Here is an 18,088-nt window from a genome sequence, read left to right as displayed (position 1 = left end):
GTCAAGTGGGCAGTTTTCCTTTTCTCTCTCTCTGAGTGATCACAATCACTCCTCCCTCTGGGGAGACATCTGCTGATAACAGCCATTGAATGTCACTGCATGGCTGATAAGAACTGCAGCATCCCATTGGGAGATGTAAGCCCAGAGGGAGGAGCCAACCATTCCTACCTGGATATAATCTGGAGATTCTGGAACACCAGCACAGCTTCTGCACTGGATTTCCCAGAGGAACAGCAGCTGCCTCTTCCCCTGGATCTTCAGAGGAAGAGACTGCACCTTTCTGCAGGATCCCTGCTCCAGCAGAGCCAGCCCTGACACTGCAGGAGGGCTGAGCCACAATTCCAATGGGACTGCTGCCAACAGCCTGACCCACAGGGTGTCAGGCTGGGTTCTGACTCTGCCAGTGTTGTTCTAGTGTACTGCATTGTTTATTTTATCCTTTTATTTCCTTCCCTAGTAAAGAACTGTTATTCCCTGCTCCCATAACTTTTGTTGTCTGAGAGCCCCTTAATTTAAAATTTATAGCAATTCAGAGGGGGAGAGAGTTTATTTTCTCCATTTCAGGGGAGGCTCCTGCCTTCCTTAGCAGACACCTGGCTTTCCAAACCAAGATAAGGGGGATGTGCCCCCTGCCCCCACGGTGTCTGTCTGCCACCCAAAACACCCCCCTGCTCCTCTTGCCCCAGCTGACATGGAGGGGAAAAGGAATCAGCACATCCCAGTTTTATCAGTGACACAGAAAGGGGGGATGATACACTGGGATCATTCCCAGCTGCACAGGGAAGAGGGCTTGTCACAGACATCTTTTATGAAAAATCCTTTCCTTAGGATTTTTCCTCCTGAGAAGCTGAGAGAGCTCAAGAACAAAATGTAAACAATGGTTATCTGCTGCTGTGGAATGCAACAAGTAGATCTTTGATTGGCCCATGTTGGTTGTTTCTAATTAATGGCCAATCACAGCCCAGCTGGCTCAGACAGAGAGCTGAGCCACAAACCTTTGTTATCATTCTTTCCTATTCTATTCTTAGCCAGCCTTCTGATGAAATCCTGTCTTCTATTCTTTTAGTATAGTTTTAATGTAATATATATCATAAAATAATAAATCAAACCCTCTAAAACAGAGTCAGATCCTCATCTCTTCCCTCATCCTCAGACTCCTGTGAACACGGTCACAGGGGCTGCTGGCATCCCTGCACTGACAGGAGAGGCCATGGCCCTTCCAAGGCAGATGAAGCCTCCAATAATCTTTTAAACCTCAGGAAGGGGGAATCCCTGGAGAACTCCAGGGATCAGGCAGGTCCAAAGGGAAGACAGGAGGTCAAATCAGTGGTTTGGGTCTCCCTGAACCCTCCCAGGAGCTGCTGGAGGGCTGGCACAGCCTCTGCACAGCACAGAGACCTTTTCAGCTGCTCCTCGTGAAGTTCCTGCTGCACTCGAGCTTCATTCTCCCGAGCTTCCTTCAGCTCCTCTTCCAGAAGCTTCTTGTCAGAAGCACGAGCCTCTGCCAGCAGCAGCTGGTGCTGGGAATCCTTCAGCTTCTGCTGCAGTTTGGAGACCTTGGATTAAAATGGACATAGATTAAACTTTCTAAATGAACAGCCCAATGTCTGAATCAAATCCCCCAGATTTGATTCAGGCTGAGGCATGGGAAGGAAAGATTTCCTTGTTTTCACTCCAAGGCCATTAAAAGCAAAAGCTTTGGACTAGCTACCTGATTTTGGACCAAACACTATGGCATGAATTCCCAACAATCCTTTTTTTCAACCCAATCTGATCCTGCTCACACCAAAAGAGAATCCAATGACTTCTGCAGGAGCATGGCAGAATCAGTGCCATGGAAAACACAAGGTTTGGAATTTCCAGCCAGTAAACAGTAGGAAATTATCTCAGCAAGAACAAGATTAAGGTTTCCTGTGCCTGTCAGCCCCACTATCAGTATTTCAGAGATACTGGGTTATCAGACATGGCTTCTATTGCCTTGATTATGCTCCCACTAATTACAGGCATTTTTTATTACAACATTAAGCTGATGGATCACAAAAAGGAATTTGGGGAAGCAAACCTGCTTGCTTTCTGCACTAGAGCTGCACAGAACTGTCAAACTCACACTCACCTTCTTTTGTGCCTCTCCTGCTCTGGATTTCTCCTGGGCCAGCCTCTCCTGGAGGCTGCTCCTGAGCTTATCAGCCTGGGAGCACTTGGAGAGCTCCAGTTCCAGCTCCTTGACCTTCTGCTGGCTCCTGTCCCACTGTGCTGAGAGGGAGGAACATGTTTCTGTGGTCTCTGAGAGTTTAGCCCGGGCCTGCTTCAGCTCAGCTTTGACCTGAGATCCCAGAGAAGAAATCGGATTTATACTTCAGCATAAATCAGCTGGAATGGCTTGGCTAGGGAAGGGGAACAGGATTCCAGAAAGAGGAATCACAGAGGAAGTAAAGCATGTTTTATTTGGATGCAGAGAAATTTGTCACAGAATCCCAGAGCACTTTTGGTAGGAAGGGCCCTTAAGGATCACCTGGTTTGTGTGGGAATCTTTAAAATTAGAGGGTTTTGGCAAAGTTGCAAAAGGCTTTAGAGACAGCAGAACTTTAGAGACAGTTCCAACCCCCCATCATGGGCAGGGACACCTTCTACTATTTCACAGTGCTCCAAGCCCCATCCAACCTGGCCAGGAACATTTCTGAGGATGAGGCAGGCACAGAAATGTCTCTGGGCACCCTGTGCCAGGGCCTCACCAACCTCACAGGGAAGGATTTCCTCCCAGTAGCCTGTGTAATGCTGCCCTCTGGCAGTGGGAGCCATTCCCTGTGTCCAGTCCCTCCATCCCTTGTCCCCAGTCCCTCTCCAGCTCTCCTGGAGCCCTTTAAGGCTCTGGAAGGGCTCTGAGCTCTCACTGGAGCTTCTCCTCTCCAGGTGAACACCCCCAGCTCTCCCGGCCTGGGGGGAATGGGCTCCAGCCCTCATGGCCATCATTCCCATGGAGCTGAGGCACTCAGGGGAGCCTGGCTGTGTCCCTACCTTGGTGCATTCCTGCTGGAGCAGCAGATTCTGCCTCTGGAGGTCAGCATTCTTCTCCCTCTCATACCTGAGCTCCCTCTCAGCAGAGCTGCACAGGTTCTGCACCCGCCGCAGGTCCTGGCGCAGCTGCTGCAGCTTCTCCTCCTGCTGCTGGAACCTCTCCTCAGACACACCCTGCAGCAACAGCAAAGTCACACAGAAATTAACTTTAAGGCAGGATAAAGGTGATTCAGGAAGGCAGAAGCAGGATTTCAGGGCATTTGGGCAGGAAGATGTGCAAAGCCTGGCATTTCTCTATCCTGTTTCCTCCCCTGTCCCTGCAGGGCTTTAGGAGCTTTGTGGATGTGGCACTTGGGGACATGGTTTGTGATGAAAATGCATTGCTGGGTTAATAGTTGGACTTGATCTCAGAGGCCTTTTCCACCTCAGTGATTCTCTCCATCACCTCAGAGAAGCCAATACAGCTCCTGAGGCTGAGGAGGAAGAGGTGATAACCTGGATGAGGGAACAAGTCCCTGTTGAAAACAAATCCATTCTATCAAAGCAAAGCCACCAGGACACTTTGGATTCTTGTAGCAGTCTCACTCAGGCATCCAAGCAGGAGTGACACAGCCAGCCCAGCTCCCAGAGGGAGCAGGAGAAAGGTGAGTCCTGGCAAGGGGACAGGAACACAACAGGACAAAGCCTGGGCACTGGGAGGTGTCACCTTGGGAGGTAACTGATCCCCTTAGCTCACTCACCTTTCTATCACACACACAAAAGCCTGGCTTGGACCAAAGCCTTTCTGTCCTGCATCACTTTCAGCCACTCCTTGATCTGCATTCCCACTTTGCATCTTCACCTTCTGCTCTTAGAACCAGATGGAATTCATTGAAAACCAAACCTCAGATAATCCCCAGGTAACTTTCCCAAGCTGGAAAAAGTCTTGATCCAGCACTGTGGGATCTGGCAATGTCAGTCATCCTGGAGGTCCATTGGCTCCATTGGTTTTGTGGGGTTTTCCCTAAATTCTTCTATCAGGATCCCTTCCCACATCCACTGCACTCCTTGTGTCCTGCTCTGCTCCTCCCAGATGATTTTCTGCTTCTTGATATAATTAGAATTCCAATCCTCTCCTTCTCATTCCCACCCTGGCCGTCCACACCACCCTGTCCTCTTTTCTCTCCCAAATCTTCGCACAGAAGCTGAGCTCCTCCTCAGTCTCCCCATCCTGAGTTCTTCCAGCATTTTCTCCCTTTCTCTTTCAGCTCACAAAGTGAGAAAAGTGAACAAATTCCATTTAAATATCTTATTTCTGCCATGTGCAATCAGTTCAGTTTATCCAAATCCCCATCACATCCAAAAGCACAACACAAGGAAATCAGCACATCCCTAATTTCCAACCATCACTCACACCACAGGGCTGATGTCACTTTGTTTTTTTTAAGATTTTCTAAGCTTTCTGATGTTGACATTCTTGTAACAAACTTTTTTACACAGTTTCTGTAAATAACTCATTGTTTTGCATTCTTTTATAAAGGAAGAAAAAGCTGATAGACTGTTAGTCTGTCCAGTGTCATTGGAGAGGTGGCACTGTCACCCTCCAATCCGCTGTCACTCTTAGAAAACTATAAATGTTAGAGTCAGAAAATAAACTTCCCTTTTTCTTCACCTTGAGAACAGCAGTGTGAGCTTGTGTTCTTTCGTGTCCTACAGCAACAGGCTGACTTCCAGCCCACTTTAATTACATTTGCCTGTTAATTAATGACAAAAAGCAGGATTCAGATGGCAAAGCTGCCCATACCTGTTTCAGGCTCCCCTCTAAGCTGCCTGCAGAGCTCTGCCATGGGAGGAACCTGTTCTCCCTCTGCTCCAAGCCTGGGGTGATCCTCCTCATGTCTCCCTGCTCCCAGGCACTGCGGATGTCACATCTGAGCTGGGCAATTTCTTCCAGCAGCAGCCTCTTCTCTTCACTGCTCTCCTTGAGCTGCTTTTCCAGCTCCTCCTTCTTCTTGTTGCTCTCTAGTAACTCAGAACTTGAAGGAGAAATAGTAAAGGAGAGAGGTAACTACACAAATCCATGGAAAACAGCCTTAAAGGGGAAAAACTTGTGCAGTGAAACACTCCAGTGCTTTGGGAGGCTCCAAAGGGGATTCAATCCTGTGTGCAGCAGCTCTGGGCAAGGGTCAGTCTGCCTGGGACACTTCCCACAACACCACGTGTGTCCAAAGGCTCAGCTCTGCCCTGGAAGAGGTCACAGGCTGGCCAAGGAATGCTCACAAAGGCACAGGAGCTGCTCTGGACTCAAAGTCACAGGGAAGCACTGGCTGGTGTCCCAGCCCAGCTGCCTGACTCATCTCCACCCAAACTCCATTTTCTCCATCCAAGATCAAAGCTGTGGCTCCTCCACCCCTGGAAGTGTCCAAGGCCAGGGTGGACAGGGCTTGGAGCAACCTGGGATAGTGGAAGCTGTCCCTGCCCATGGCAGGGGGTGGAATGGGATGAGCTTGAAGATCTCCTCCTCCCCAGAACAGTCTGGAATTCTGTGATTCTATGTCCTGGATGTCCAGGCTGGAATTACCATCCCTGGAAGTGTTCAAACACCTGTGGATGTGGCCCTTGGGGACATGTGTTAAGAGTGAACATGGCAGTGTTGGCATTCAGTTGGACTCGGTGATCTTGGAGGGCTTTTCCAGCCTGAATGATTCCATGGTTCCCCAGCAGCTCCCTCTTGCCTTCTCCTGGCTGTGCTTCATCCCAGTACCAGTAATGGACACTGTAACCACGCTGGGATTTAATCCCAGTTTTTATTTACTAAGGACAGATGAGCACCTGAGCCCTGATGCTCCAGCTCCAAATTTTTCCTGTTCTACTCAAAAAGGGGAGTGGGACCAACACCTGCTGAACCTTCCCCTCCAAAAACACCCAAATTCCAAGGATTACCCATATCTCCAGTGGGACCAGGACTACCAGCTGTAAACCCTGAGGAGCCCAAACCCACAACAGGAGATTTTTGAGATCCTCTTTAGTCCAACTTCAAGGGAAGAATCCTCCTCCCTAAGGACAGCTTCCATTTAGGCTGCTCAGAATCTGGGAGAGCTGCAGAAAAAAATCTTTAATCCTGGCTGATCCTGACTAAGGAAAGTCATCAAGAGATGCTGACCCAAGGAGAACATGAAGATGCCAAGCCCATTTTTGCCAGAAGCAGCCCCGTGGGGAATTGGGAAAGGCTCAAAACTTAATTTAGCAAAGACAAGGAGCAGAAAATACCCCAGGCTTTGTTCAGGTTTACCAGAGCACTTCTTGTTCTTCCCTCAGGTTTTTGATCTGTTCTTCCAAAAACATCACTTTAGCCATCTGCTCCTCATAGGTCTTTGCATCTGCACTGGGATCCTCCTGCTTCTGCTCCACTTTGGGGCTCTGTCCTCTGTCTTGCAGGACTTCAGAGGCCTGGAAGGTCAGAAAACACCAGGACTTGCATTTCATCTGCTCTGATGGAGCCATCCAGGGCAATCTGGGGACTCCAGCAAGACATGGCTGGTGATTCTGTGGCTAAATCATTGCAGTTCTTCCCCCTCAAAGGCACACGTGAGTCCTTTTTCCTGCACGGAAAGCAGCTGTGTCTCAACTAGCACCAAGCCATGGTTCTTTATTTGATTTCACCCCACTGTGGCACAACTCAGGGATTTACAGCATATGGCAAAGCCCTTTCCAAAAGCAAACCAGGAGGGGAACAAAGTGTGGGTTGAGGTGGCTCTCACAGAGGTGCTCCAACTCTACCCCAAACACCTCCCTAGGGATGGCATCTCCTCTCCCAATGTCACCCAACCCGGTAACACCAGGTAACAGCACACCCTCAACAGGAGACTGGAGGACAAGATGCCAAGAAAATTAAATGAGCAGGAAAGGAGGAATTGATCAGGACAGAAGAACTCAGAGCTGAATCACAGCTGGAGTCTGCCCAGTGTCAGATCTGCTGCCCATCTGTGATGGACTCAAATCCTTCAGACACAAACACCATCATCCTCACTAAACACCAACTTTGATTGCTAAAGCTTTTCCATCAACAGCTCCTCCTGAGCTTTCAATCCCAGGTATTTCAATCCCAAGGCATCTTATCTACACCAAGACAAATTTGCTCCTATTTGAGCAACACACCCCAGCAGCTCCTGCCTGCATCAGGAACCACAAGAACTGGGAATTCTTTCCATGTCTCACCTCTGGAATTAGCAAAGCACTGTCTTTGTGTAGCTTCTCATGGGATACATCCACCAGATCCCTGCTGGCTGATGCTCTCTGGACACTTGGGAAGGTGTTTTTGTGGCCTGGGAGCTCTGAGTGGGAGTCAGGCAAACCCTGCAGAGGTAACAACAGAGTCAGTGCATGGAACACACCCCAAATGACAAGCTCAGGAAAAGATTTCTCCTCTTAATTGTCCAAAAATCTCTTAAAAACAAGGAGAGATTTCCAGGTGACAGAACCCAATGATTTCATGCAAATCTTGTTTCCAGCACCATTGGGAAATTATTCATTGCAGAGCAGCAGCTCCATCCAAAGGGAATGAGCCCATGTGGGAGGCCAGGAATTCACCAAAGGTGAATTCATCCAAAGGAATTCATCCACAGGAATTCACCAAAGGTGAATACATCCAAAGCTCTCTATGCTAAAGGCTGTTCCAGTCTAACACAGGGCTCTGGATTCCACCTCCTCCTGATCCCTTTGATAGGAAAACAATCCCTCCTTCAGGAGGAATTCCTTCAGACCTTCAGGGATGGATGATTTGGATTCAAAGATCTCTGGATCACGAGCAGGCTGAACTACCGTGTTCAAAAGGGTTCCAAAAGGACTCTTCCATTTTGCCCACCATTCCCCAGATCAGACAATTCCTTTCCATGTGTGCATTGACAGACTGACCCAGCCTCTTCCTCCCAAGCTTTGATCCCGAGTTTCAGTGTGGATTTGCTGCAGCAGGACCAAGCCCTGGCCTCTAGATGCCACTGTTCCTCCAGCAGAGCCCGAGTCTGTGCAGCTCTGCCAACAGCTCAGCACTTCCATGGATTTGCACTTGGATTCAAGGAAGCAACAGGACTCACAAACTTTTTATCACTCTCATAGTGATAAAAAATGGGATTTGTCATGGCTGCGTCCCCCCATTGCCCAGGCTCCTGAATTTTCACCCCAATTTTCAGTGCTTGCCCTGGCAGCCCTTGGACAACTTTGCTGGCACCACTCACTGTCTCTCCTCTGTGGCCCAGCTGGAATACAAGAGTTCCAGCAACATTCCCAGCAGGGAAACCTCCAGGAGTTGATTTAGCACCTAAATTGGTTCAAGCCAAGTGTGCCAAGGCCCTTGGGGAAATCCCAGCAGGATGTTCATTTTTCAATTCATGAAATTATTGCCCGAGTCTAAAAATTCCCACTCTGCCCTCCAGACAATCAGGGTTTGGCTACAAAGTTGGAATTCCTGATTTGTTATCAGATTCACTGAAAGGAAAGTGAGTTCTAGAGTTAGAGATGATGCCATGAGAGCAGCTGGATTGAAAACTCTCCACCACAGGCTTGAAAGTGGCTGGGTTGGAGAAATGCATCAGGAGATGGCAGGCAATGAGTTTGGGGAGCAGCTGGGGATGTTTCATGGAGAAATGCATCAATAGGTGCCAGGCAATGAGTTTGGGGAGCAGCTGGGGATGTTTCTTGGAGAAATGCATCAATAGGTGCCAGGCAATGAGTTTGGGGAGCAGCTGGGGATGTTTCATGGAGCTCCTGAAGGGAGTCCCACCACAGGGGCTGCACACACCTGGCTGCCCAGAACCTTCTCAGCCTTCAAATCTTCCCTCAGCAGCTCCAGCTCAGATGCCAGCTGCTTTCTCCTTTCTCTCCTCTCTCCCAGCTGACTTCCCAGCTTGTCTATTGTTTCCTGACAGCTTTCCAACATCTGGAACAAGAAAAGTTCAGGGTCACTCCCACAATATCAAAGAGAAGCAGATTGCAGGATTTGTGTCTTCTAGGAAACAAGGAGAGGAGAGGAACAGTTCTCAAATGTTTCCATTGGAATTCCTACACTCTTATCCAGGGCTCACAGAGCCTCCACTGACCCAAAACACCTTGGGAAGCTCCTCTCCCATCTCTGTCTGGCTGACACTCCAGGCAGATGCAATTTTTGGGCTGGCAAGGAACAAATGGACAGGAAAGTTAACCCAGAACGTGATGGGGATCAGCTTTAAATGCACCCACACATCCCCTGGTTTCACTAAACCCTCAACAAGAATTGAGCACCTTCACACAGGTGAAAACTTCACACTCATGGGGAGACAACAAACTGCTCAGCTGGCAGAGCTGAGGGCAAGAACTTCCTAAGGGGAGAGTCTTCATGGGGATCACGTTGGCTGCTTTCCTCCAGTGATCCATGAGGGGCTACAGATCCTCAGGAGAGGGTGACAAAGAGCATCCACAGCAAAGAGACACTTCAGATGCTCATTTAAAACATTTCTAAACAGAACAGTTCATTTCCCAAGGGAAAGCTCTCACCTCCTGCATCTCCTGAGCTCCAGACGTCACCTGCTCACTCCCATCCATCTCACTTTTGTTCTTCTGCACCTCAAACAACTCCGTTTCCAAACTGGTGATCTGAACATGGAAAAATGCCAAGTTAAAACCAAACCAGGACTCACAATTAAATGCACAGCTACTCCTGAAGTGCTCCTTGTGCTGCTGTTATGGGATCAGGCCCATGCTGGAAGCAAGGAACAGGAGGGGATGTGCATGGCCAGCTCCAGCTCATCCCTCATCCTGCTGCTTCCAAGGAGGAAGGAGCCACCTGGTCTCAAGCCAGAAAAAGATGGAATTCTGCTCCACAAAAGCAGTGGAACAACCCAGGCACATGGTGAAAACTCCAAGCTTCCACACATTGTGGTGCTCCCCCAGCATGGAGGAGCCCAAGACACCCCAGTTTAGGTGCTGGGTCATCCTTGTTCCCTGTGCTCAGAGTGCTGATCTTACCCAAGCAGACGTTCAGCCTGGACTTACCCTGGTCCCTTCACTGCTCATAGGAAGTTTTCAGTCACTCCTGAAGGGCTCCAGGGACTTGGGATTTGGGAGAGCAAAGCACTGATCTCTGTAACCACTGACCTCTCTAACCACTGACTTTTGTTCCTCCAGGCACCTCTGGGCAGGCAGAGTTTGGCCAAGCTCTCACTCTGCACTTGGATCATCAAAGTTTTTGGTCCTGAAGTTATAAAGGGCTCAAAGGACTCTGAGCAGCCCAGGTAAGGATCATCCCAGAGGGGCAGCTCAGCTTCTCTTCCCCATTAGGGATCCCAAGATCCCCTTCCACAATCCAATCCTGGCACTGGCAGCCTCCCTGCTCCTCTGCCAGATTCCCTTTCCTTAGGCCTGAGATCCAGTTTGGGCTTATTTCTAAAACCCCTGGCTGGACTGCCTGAGCTTGGCTCTACTGAGATGAGCTGGGACACCAGAGGGAGATGAAATCCAGCCCCACAGAACCCCAGACTGGTTCTGCAGATCCCAGAATCCCAGGATGGGTCGGGTTGGAAGGACCTTAAAGCTCATCCTGTTCCATGGGCAGGGACACCTTCCTCTATCCCAGGTTGCTCCTGGCCCTGGACACTTCCAGGGGTGGGGCAGCCACAGATTCTCTGGACAACCTGTGCAGGGCCTCCCCACCCTCACAGACAAGAAATTCTCCCTCATATGTAATCCCAAAGCCAAAGAAATACCAAATCCCTGCCAATCCCAGTCCATTCCCACAGCAGCACCTCAAAGCCCCTGAGCTTTGCTCTCCCTGAGGAGTTCTCCCTTGGCTCTCCTGCTGGAGCTCCCAGAAGGGAATGGTCTCTTTCCAAACACACAGGAGAGCTGCTGCAACACTGCTTTTTAAATCAAAGATATGAGCCCATCAATGTGTGAACAGGTATTAAAAGTGGGGTGAAACACCCAGACCTCCCACAGAAGAGCTAAAGGACAACAAACCCTTCTCCTTCTGCATGACTGGATGATAATTTGGGGTTCAGCAACACTTTGGAGCTCCAAAAGGGATCTCAAATGCAAAACACACCTCCCCTCCTCACCCCCAGTCAGCCTTTGGTCAGAAGTTGATATCCAGCAATGCATTTCTTTAGTCTCCATCCAAGCCATTAACTTTTAAGCACTTCATTTGTGCTCCCAAATCCCATGCCAGCAGCAGAACAATCTTCACTCTGTATCCCACTGTCCTGCTCCTGGGTCACAGCCTGACCAGCCAAGGCTTCTGCAGCTGGGCCAGCACCAAAAACCCTCCCAAGTCCTTCCCAGCAGGGCAGGACTGGAAAACACCCAGCAGTTCTGCCCTGCCCAGGGCTCTTTAAGCCCCCTGAGAATGCAGGACACAGCAGATGAATCTATCCATGAGTTAAACCCCCCTCCTCATCCATCCTGACTCTGCTCTGCATCCCCCAGAATGGTTCTTTGTTGTGGGGGTCCCAGTTGTGGGTTTCTCTGGGTCTGGACTGAAGGCACTGAGACAGCAGTTCATGTTCACACTCAGGTGTTTATTATTTCTTATCAGTGAAACAGTCTCACTGCTGTGAGTTGGGCAGCTTTTCATTAGAAGGCACAAAATGGCCAAGAATCTCTTGGTACAAGGGCTTTTCAGAATAAACTGTCCAATTAAGAGCTGACACCTGGATTATTTTCCCTTTTAACCCAATAACTGATCCCAATGTGGACTTTTCTGCCCAATTACAAAATGCCACCCAAACCCATGAGGAAAGAGAAGCATGAAGAAGAAACCCAGGACAACACCCTGTGCCCTCCATCTTGCTGCCATCCACAACACACTAAAAATCCCAAAACCTAAACTGGGAAAATGAGGCTGGGGAAGTATCAGTTTCTTTGGGTCTGAATTTAAGGCACTTGAAACAGTAGTTTTATGTTCACACTCAGCTGTTTATTATTTCTTGTCAGTGAAACAGTCTCACTGCTGTGAGTTGGGCAGCTTTTCATTAGAAGGCACAAAATGGCCAGCAATCTCTTGTTATAAGATCTTTAATTAACAGCAAACAATTTTATCATTTTATCTTTTATCAATTAAGAGCTGACACCTGGATTATTTCCCCTTTTAACCCAATCTGCCCAATTACAAAATGCCAACCCAACCCATGAAGAAGGAGGAAGAAGAAGCATGAAGAAGAAACCCAGGATAGAGTAGAAATTCTGGCTGGTTTTCCTGTCAAACCAAACACAGCAGAGGGCAGGGCCAGCTCAAACATTCTATTTTTCCAATCAGAGGGAAAAGTAGATGGAATGAAAGAAACCCAAACCTTGTCTCTTCCATTCCTTACTCACCTTCTGGCGCAGTCCCTCCACTTTGCTTTCCTGCTTGCTTTGGCTCTGTGTCTCTCCCAGGATTGATTCCAGCTTCTCATTGTGCTCAACCAAAACCTCTTGTTCCTGCTCCAGTTTTTGCAGCTTGTGAAGGAGCTGGGAATTCCTGCCCTCGGTGCTCTCCATGGCTTCCCTGCACCTGCAAGCAAAACTCAGCATCACCAGGCTGGAACTGCATCCCAGCTAATCCAGGGAGGAAAAGCCAAGGTTTTTCTCACATTCTCTGCTGGTTTGCAGTCTCACATCCAGCATGGCCTTATTTAGATGGGAATTAGGGGTGATGGGATCTACACAGGGATGATGGGCAAGAAACAGGTCAGGCATGAGGCTGCCAACAGCAAATTCAGCTGCTTGAGGTGGAGAACAGGCTTGGGAAGCTGAAGGGAAAGGGTCAGAGGACTTTTGGAAGAGAATCAGCTTCCCTGACCTCCCTGAACCTGCCAGATGAGATGCAGCATCTCCTGAGCAGGTAACTGGGAGAATAAAGCTTTGAATTCCATTAGAAATCTCTGTTTCCATATTTATGGTTGAAATATGGAACTATATTTCTGGTTGAAAGGCAGGTGTTTTAGTGCACTCCTGGAGAGCAACCAAATCCAAAGAAAACTTCCCAGCACTAAAACAGGTTTAAAAACAAGGATTTTAAACAACATGATTTTTAAACAACAGGGGTTTTTTTGTCTGTGGAAAGCCCCAAAAGCCCAACTCTCTTCTTTTAGGAAAGCAACAAACTGCAGGAAGTATCAGCATTAAACTGGAAGAGGTGATTCCTCAGGACTGCATCTCCTCCAAATTTTCCCATTTGGGAGCAGAAGGACAAAGTCCTAAAGAGTATTTAAAATAATTCAATAATCAAATAATCCTGCAAGAGAGAGCAGCAGAGACAGCACCAGGAACCAGTGGAAGTACAAGGGGTGAAGGATTTCTGCACCTCTCACCTTTTGTGCAGGGTTTCCACACCCTGATCTCCATGTTCCTGATATGGGGCAGCTCTGCTGGCACCAGGGTCTCCATCAGCTCCTGCTTCCTCCTGTGTGCCCTGTGCCTGAGAGAAAATCAACATCAGCACAGAACAAGGACTGAGATCCCAGAATCACAGCATGGATTGTTTTGGAGGGACCTTCAAGCTCATCCTGTTCCATGGGCAGGGACACCTTCCTCTATCCCAGGCTGCTCCAAGCCCCATCCAACCTGGCCTTGGACACTTCCAGGGATCCAGGGGCAGCAGCCACAGCTGCTCTGGGCAAACTGTGCCTCACCACCTCCAGAGCCAGGAATTCCTTCCCAATATCCCATCCAGCCCTGCCCTCTGGCAGTGGGAGCCATGCCCCCTTGTCCTGTCCCTCCATCCCTTGTCCCAAGTGCTTCTCCAGCTCTCCTGGAGCCCCTTTAGGCCCTGCAAGGGGCTCTGAGCTCTCCCTGCTGCCTTATCCAGGTGAAACCCCCAGCTTTCCCAGCCTGGCTCCAGAGCAGAGGGGCTCCACCCTCAGAGCATCTCCTTGGCCTCCTCATCCAGCTCCAAGAGCTCCACATCTTTCCCCTGCGAGCACAGAGTGACTCCAAAGCCACAGAAATAAAACACACGAGCCACACCAGCTCCATCTCTGGGCCCTAGGAGCCCCCAAGGACATGCAGGTTCTTACAGACAGCTAGGGGACCGTGTTTTTGTGGAATGACAGAGAGGGAACACCTGCAGTGAGGCCACTCCAAGTCCCTCTGGTGCTGGTGGCTCTGGCCTCTCGCTCCGCTGGTACTCACAGATCTCCTCCTTCAGCTGCTCCACCTGCAACACACAACACCCCTCTGAGCTCTGCTGAACATTCCATTCTCATATTTGTTATTCATGGATTACTATTTCCTACCCTGAGGGATTGGCTGAGGTGCTGTGGATGCTCCAGCTGCTGAGTGGCCTCTGTCACAGACATCTTTTTATCAAAATCCTTTCCTTAGGATTTTTTCCTCCTGAGAAGCTGAGAGGCCTCAGGAACAAAATGTAAACAATGGTTATCTGCTGCTGTGGAATGCAACAGGTGCATCTGTGATTGGTCTCATGTGGTTGTTTCTAATTAATGGCCAATCACAGTCAGCTGGCTTGGACAGAGAGTCTGGGACAGCTGCCTTTGTTATCATTCCTTTCTATTCTATTCTTAGCCAGCCTTCTGAGATGAAACCTTTTCTTCTATTCTTTTAGTATAGTTTTAATGTAATGTATATCATAAAATAATGAATCATCCTTCTGAAACATGGAGTCAGATCCTCATCTCTTCCCTCATCCAAGAACCCCTGTGAACATGGTCACAAGGCTCAGGTAAGGAGCAGCAAAAGTGGGAATGCTGCTGCTCCAATCCATTCAAGAATGATTTTCCTGAATTTATTTCACTTCCTGATCTGTCAGATTCCAACTGCTGTTTCTGAGGACACTTTTCAGTGTCTTCCATCCATGGGATCAATGGAATTCCATTTCCAGCAGCAGCTCTTCACAGTCACAGCTCATCCCAGGCCAACTGCCCAGCCTGTTCCTCCCCTACCCTTCATAACCCACAGGCAAGAAAACATCTTTCAGGACACCAAGTTGCTGTAGTTGGCAATAAAGCACATTTTCTACTTCTGTAAATTAAAAATTGGGGGGGTTCCCAACTTCTGTGCCAACAGTTAAACCACAATCCTAAGAATAAAGGGAATTTGCTTTTAGCTTAACATGTGGCTGGAACTGATCTCAATCTGGCCACATTTTTTCCTGTTCAGCGATCAAAATATATTATGTATATTATATGATCAAAATATAATATGTATCTGTATGGCTTTTGTCTATATAGACATATATATATTTATATATTATATAAAATATAATATATATCATTATATATAATATGTATGATATATGATATATAATATATATTTTTAAATATTTTATTTCTACTTCTTTATAAGCTATACATACACTTGTGTATCCAGAATGACTAAGAGGAGCAATGTACTACAACAAGGAAAATATTTGGAACAAAAATACAAGTAAACAGAGGGATTTGAACTAAGTTATGATTTTCTGCAGCTCCAGAAAGAGACTGCTGTAAATACAAGGCTTGAGGTGACAGACATGGAAAAAACAACAATTTTTTCAAATGCAAAGAATACAACTATAAAAAAAAATCTGTGCTATAAAAAATACTGTAAAATTCTGAACACCTCAAATGGGAATAAATCCCATTCAAGATATTATCTGATAAACATTATTTGAAAAGTATCTTCTCAGAGATGCTTGTATTAATTTAGCAACACTCATGTGACATGAGAAATGCAAGGCAGCCAAGAGTTCTCAGTGCTGGGATGGCAGAGGCTCTCAAAGGCTGATATAAGGAAATCAGGAGATAAGAACAGCAGTAGATTTTGTGCCCAATTATACATTTTAATAGGAAGCAGACTCTTCTATCCCTTCCCTGTAACCTCATTAAGGAATTATCTGGTTGACAGTTCCTTAATTGCTCCTTAATTCTAGGTGGCATTTAGAGAATCCTGGCTGTATAACACTAAGCATTTAACTAACAGTAATGTAAGAAGTCATTCCATTAAGAGAACCCACAGAAAACAAACAAATCAATCAATGTGGCTGAGTTAAAAAGCAAAGGGGCTGAGAGGAATCAAAAATGAGCATAAAATTAAAATAGATTTTGAAATTTATGGGGGTTTTAGGCTAGACTTAGGTAAAGTGAACTCTTTAATCCAGTCCAGGGAAAGGCTCATGTGTTCCTTACTCTATTTACACACTTGAGTTGGATTAACCCTGATCAGCACAGAGCTGATCCCTCTCCATGGGCACAGGAAAATGTGGCCCAAAGTCTCCAAGCCACCACTCAGTTAGAATCCCTCAGATTCCTCCTGCATTGAAGGAAGTTCCCAGACCTGCATTCTGCCTAATTCCCGAATTTTACCGCTCTGTGAACCCTGCCACAGCCAAACTGCAGCTCTGGAAACACTGGGCATGGAACAGTGAGGGGAAAGGGGAAGGCAGGGCAGGTTTGGGAGCAGGGAGGACTTTCAGGGATGACTTTCAGGATTGTTGGCTTGGCTTGGTGGATGCTCACCAGCTCCAGGAATGCTTTCCTCTCCAGGTCGAGGGTCTGCACGCGCGCCCGCAGCGCCAGGATCTCCTTGTCCAGCCGGCTGTTGTGCTCCATGGCCCTCTGGAGCTCAGCCCTGTCTGGAGACAGCAGCACCAGGGAATGAGCTGGGCACTGCCAGGACCTGCCTGCCCCAATCCAAGCATGGATTCCAGGCTGATCCCACACGTGGGAGAGGTGGGAGGCAGCATGGACATGTCCCACATCCTGCATCCACTGGGAATACATGGGAATACAGCCTACATCCACTGGGAATCCATCCTGCATCCACTGGGAGCACATCCCAAATCCACTGGCAACACATCCCACATCCACTGGGAATATGTAGCCACATTTCTCCTCACAGAGAAAAGCAAGGCACAATTCTTCCCAAGAATATTTCTGGGTTTCACATTCTCTGAACCTCAGAGAAAGAAAACACAATTTTTATCATTTGCTGTGCCTGTGTTTGTGCAAAAATAGAATGCAATATGGAGATTGTTTACCCACAGTGATGATGTTTTGTTTCCTTGGCCTATCAGGGTGTGTGTGTGTGTCAGGACTGTCAGGACAGTCACGAGATTCTGTGCAGTTGAGTGCTTGGCAGATTCAGTTTAGATGCAATGTAATGTAGTGTAATATAGAGTAGTATAGTATGATAAAGTAATTAATTAGCCTTCTGATATCAATGGAGTCCTCCTTGTCATTCCTCCCTGCCATAGGGGTTGTCCTGTTTCAATAGGAATACATGGGAACACACCCTACATCCACTGGAAACACATCCCACATCCACTGGGAGCACATCTGGAACACAGGCACGTGGGACACACCCATGTGGGAACACATCCACCCCACATCCATGTGGGAACACATCCACCCCACATCCATGTGGAAATACACCCCAAATCCATGTGGGAACACATCCCACACTCATGTGGGAACACACCTCACATCCATGTGGGAACACATCCACCCCACATCCATGTGGGAACACATCCACCCCACATCCATGTGGGAACACATCCACCCCACACCCATGTGGGAACACATCCATCCCACATCCATGTGGGAACACATCCACCCCACACCCATGTGGGAACACATCCACCCCACACCCATGTGGGAACACATCCACCCCACATCCATGTGGGAACACATCCATCCCACATCCATGCCCTCTCCCTCCCACAGCAAAGGTTGATGTCCCTGGAGATCCAGGTTCCACAGCAGCCCCTCCATCATTATCCCAGGGATTCAGTTTACCTCTGGATCACAGAGGTAAACCTCACTTAAATCACTCACCTCATCTAATATGGTTTTTCCACTTTCTCTTTAGAAAACCTCAACATTTTCACCATAAATCCATCACTGCCACAAGCAGGAACGCAATCCCAGCCAATGTATCCCTGTTGTCTGCACATTGAAATTTAATGGAATGGCTACAACTGGAAAAACCGCCCACCAGTTTTTCTATGGATCAATGGATAAATTAATCCCAACACTAATTAATGCATATTCCCAATACTCGCAGGGCAGAAATAGGAAGATGTGTTTGCATTAGGAGCACATGTTGAGGACACACTGGTATCCCCCTGTCTTGGGGAGACAATTTTCTT

General features: G+C 48.0%; 1 protein-coding gene across 1 annotated transcript in view; it reads right to left on the bottom strand.

Moving 5' to 3' along the window:
• The window catches only part of CCDC30 (coiled-coil domain containing 30), a 48,709-nt gene that overhangs the window by 16,968 nt on the left and 13,653 nt on the right, over positions 1–18,088 (bottom strand). The window contains exons 7-18 of the mRNA XM_058818545.1: positions 16,458–16,573; positions 14,066–14,158; positions 13,314–13,420; positions 12,337–12,514; positions 9,523–9,621; positions 8,792–8,929; positions 7,213–7,350; positions 6,287–6,444; positions 4,799–5,030; positions 3,016–3,189; positions 2,114–2,323; positions 1,399–1,556 (exon numbers count right to left, since the gene is read on the bottom strand). Of these exons, the coding sequence (XP_058674528.1) occupies positions 1,399–1,556; positions 2,114–2,323; positions 3,016–3,189; positions 4,799–5,030; positions 6,287–6,444; positions 7,213–7,350; positions 8,792–8,929; positions 9,523–9,621; positions 12,337–12,514; positions 13,314–13,420; positions 14,066–14,158; positions 16,458–16,573 (1,801 nt within the window). The remainder of the gene's footprint in view (positions 1–1,398; positions 1,557–2,113; positions 2,324–3,015; positions 3,190–4,798; positions 5,031–6,286; positions 6,445–7,212; positions 7,351–8,791; positions 8,930–9,522; positions 9,622–12,336; positions 12,515–13,313; positions 13,421–14,065; positions 14,159–16,457; positions 16,574–18,088) is intronic.

The sequence above is a fragment of the Ammospiza caudacuta genome, chromosome 22, assembly GCF_027887145.1.
Source record: "Ammospiza caudacuta isolate bAmmCau1 chromosome 22, bAmmCau1.pri, whole genome shotgun sequence".
In the NCBI taxonomy this organism is placed as follows: domain Eukaryota; kingdom Metazoa; phylum Chordata; class Aves; order Passeriformes; family Passerellidae; genus Ammospiza; species Ammospiza caudacuta.
This window is presented reverse-complemented; position numbering and strand designations above follow the sequence as displayed.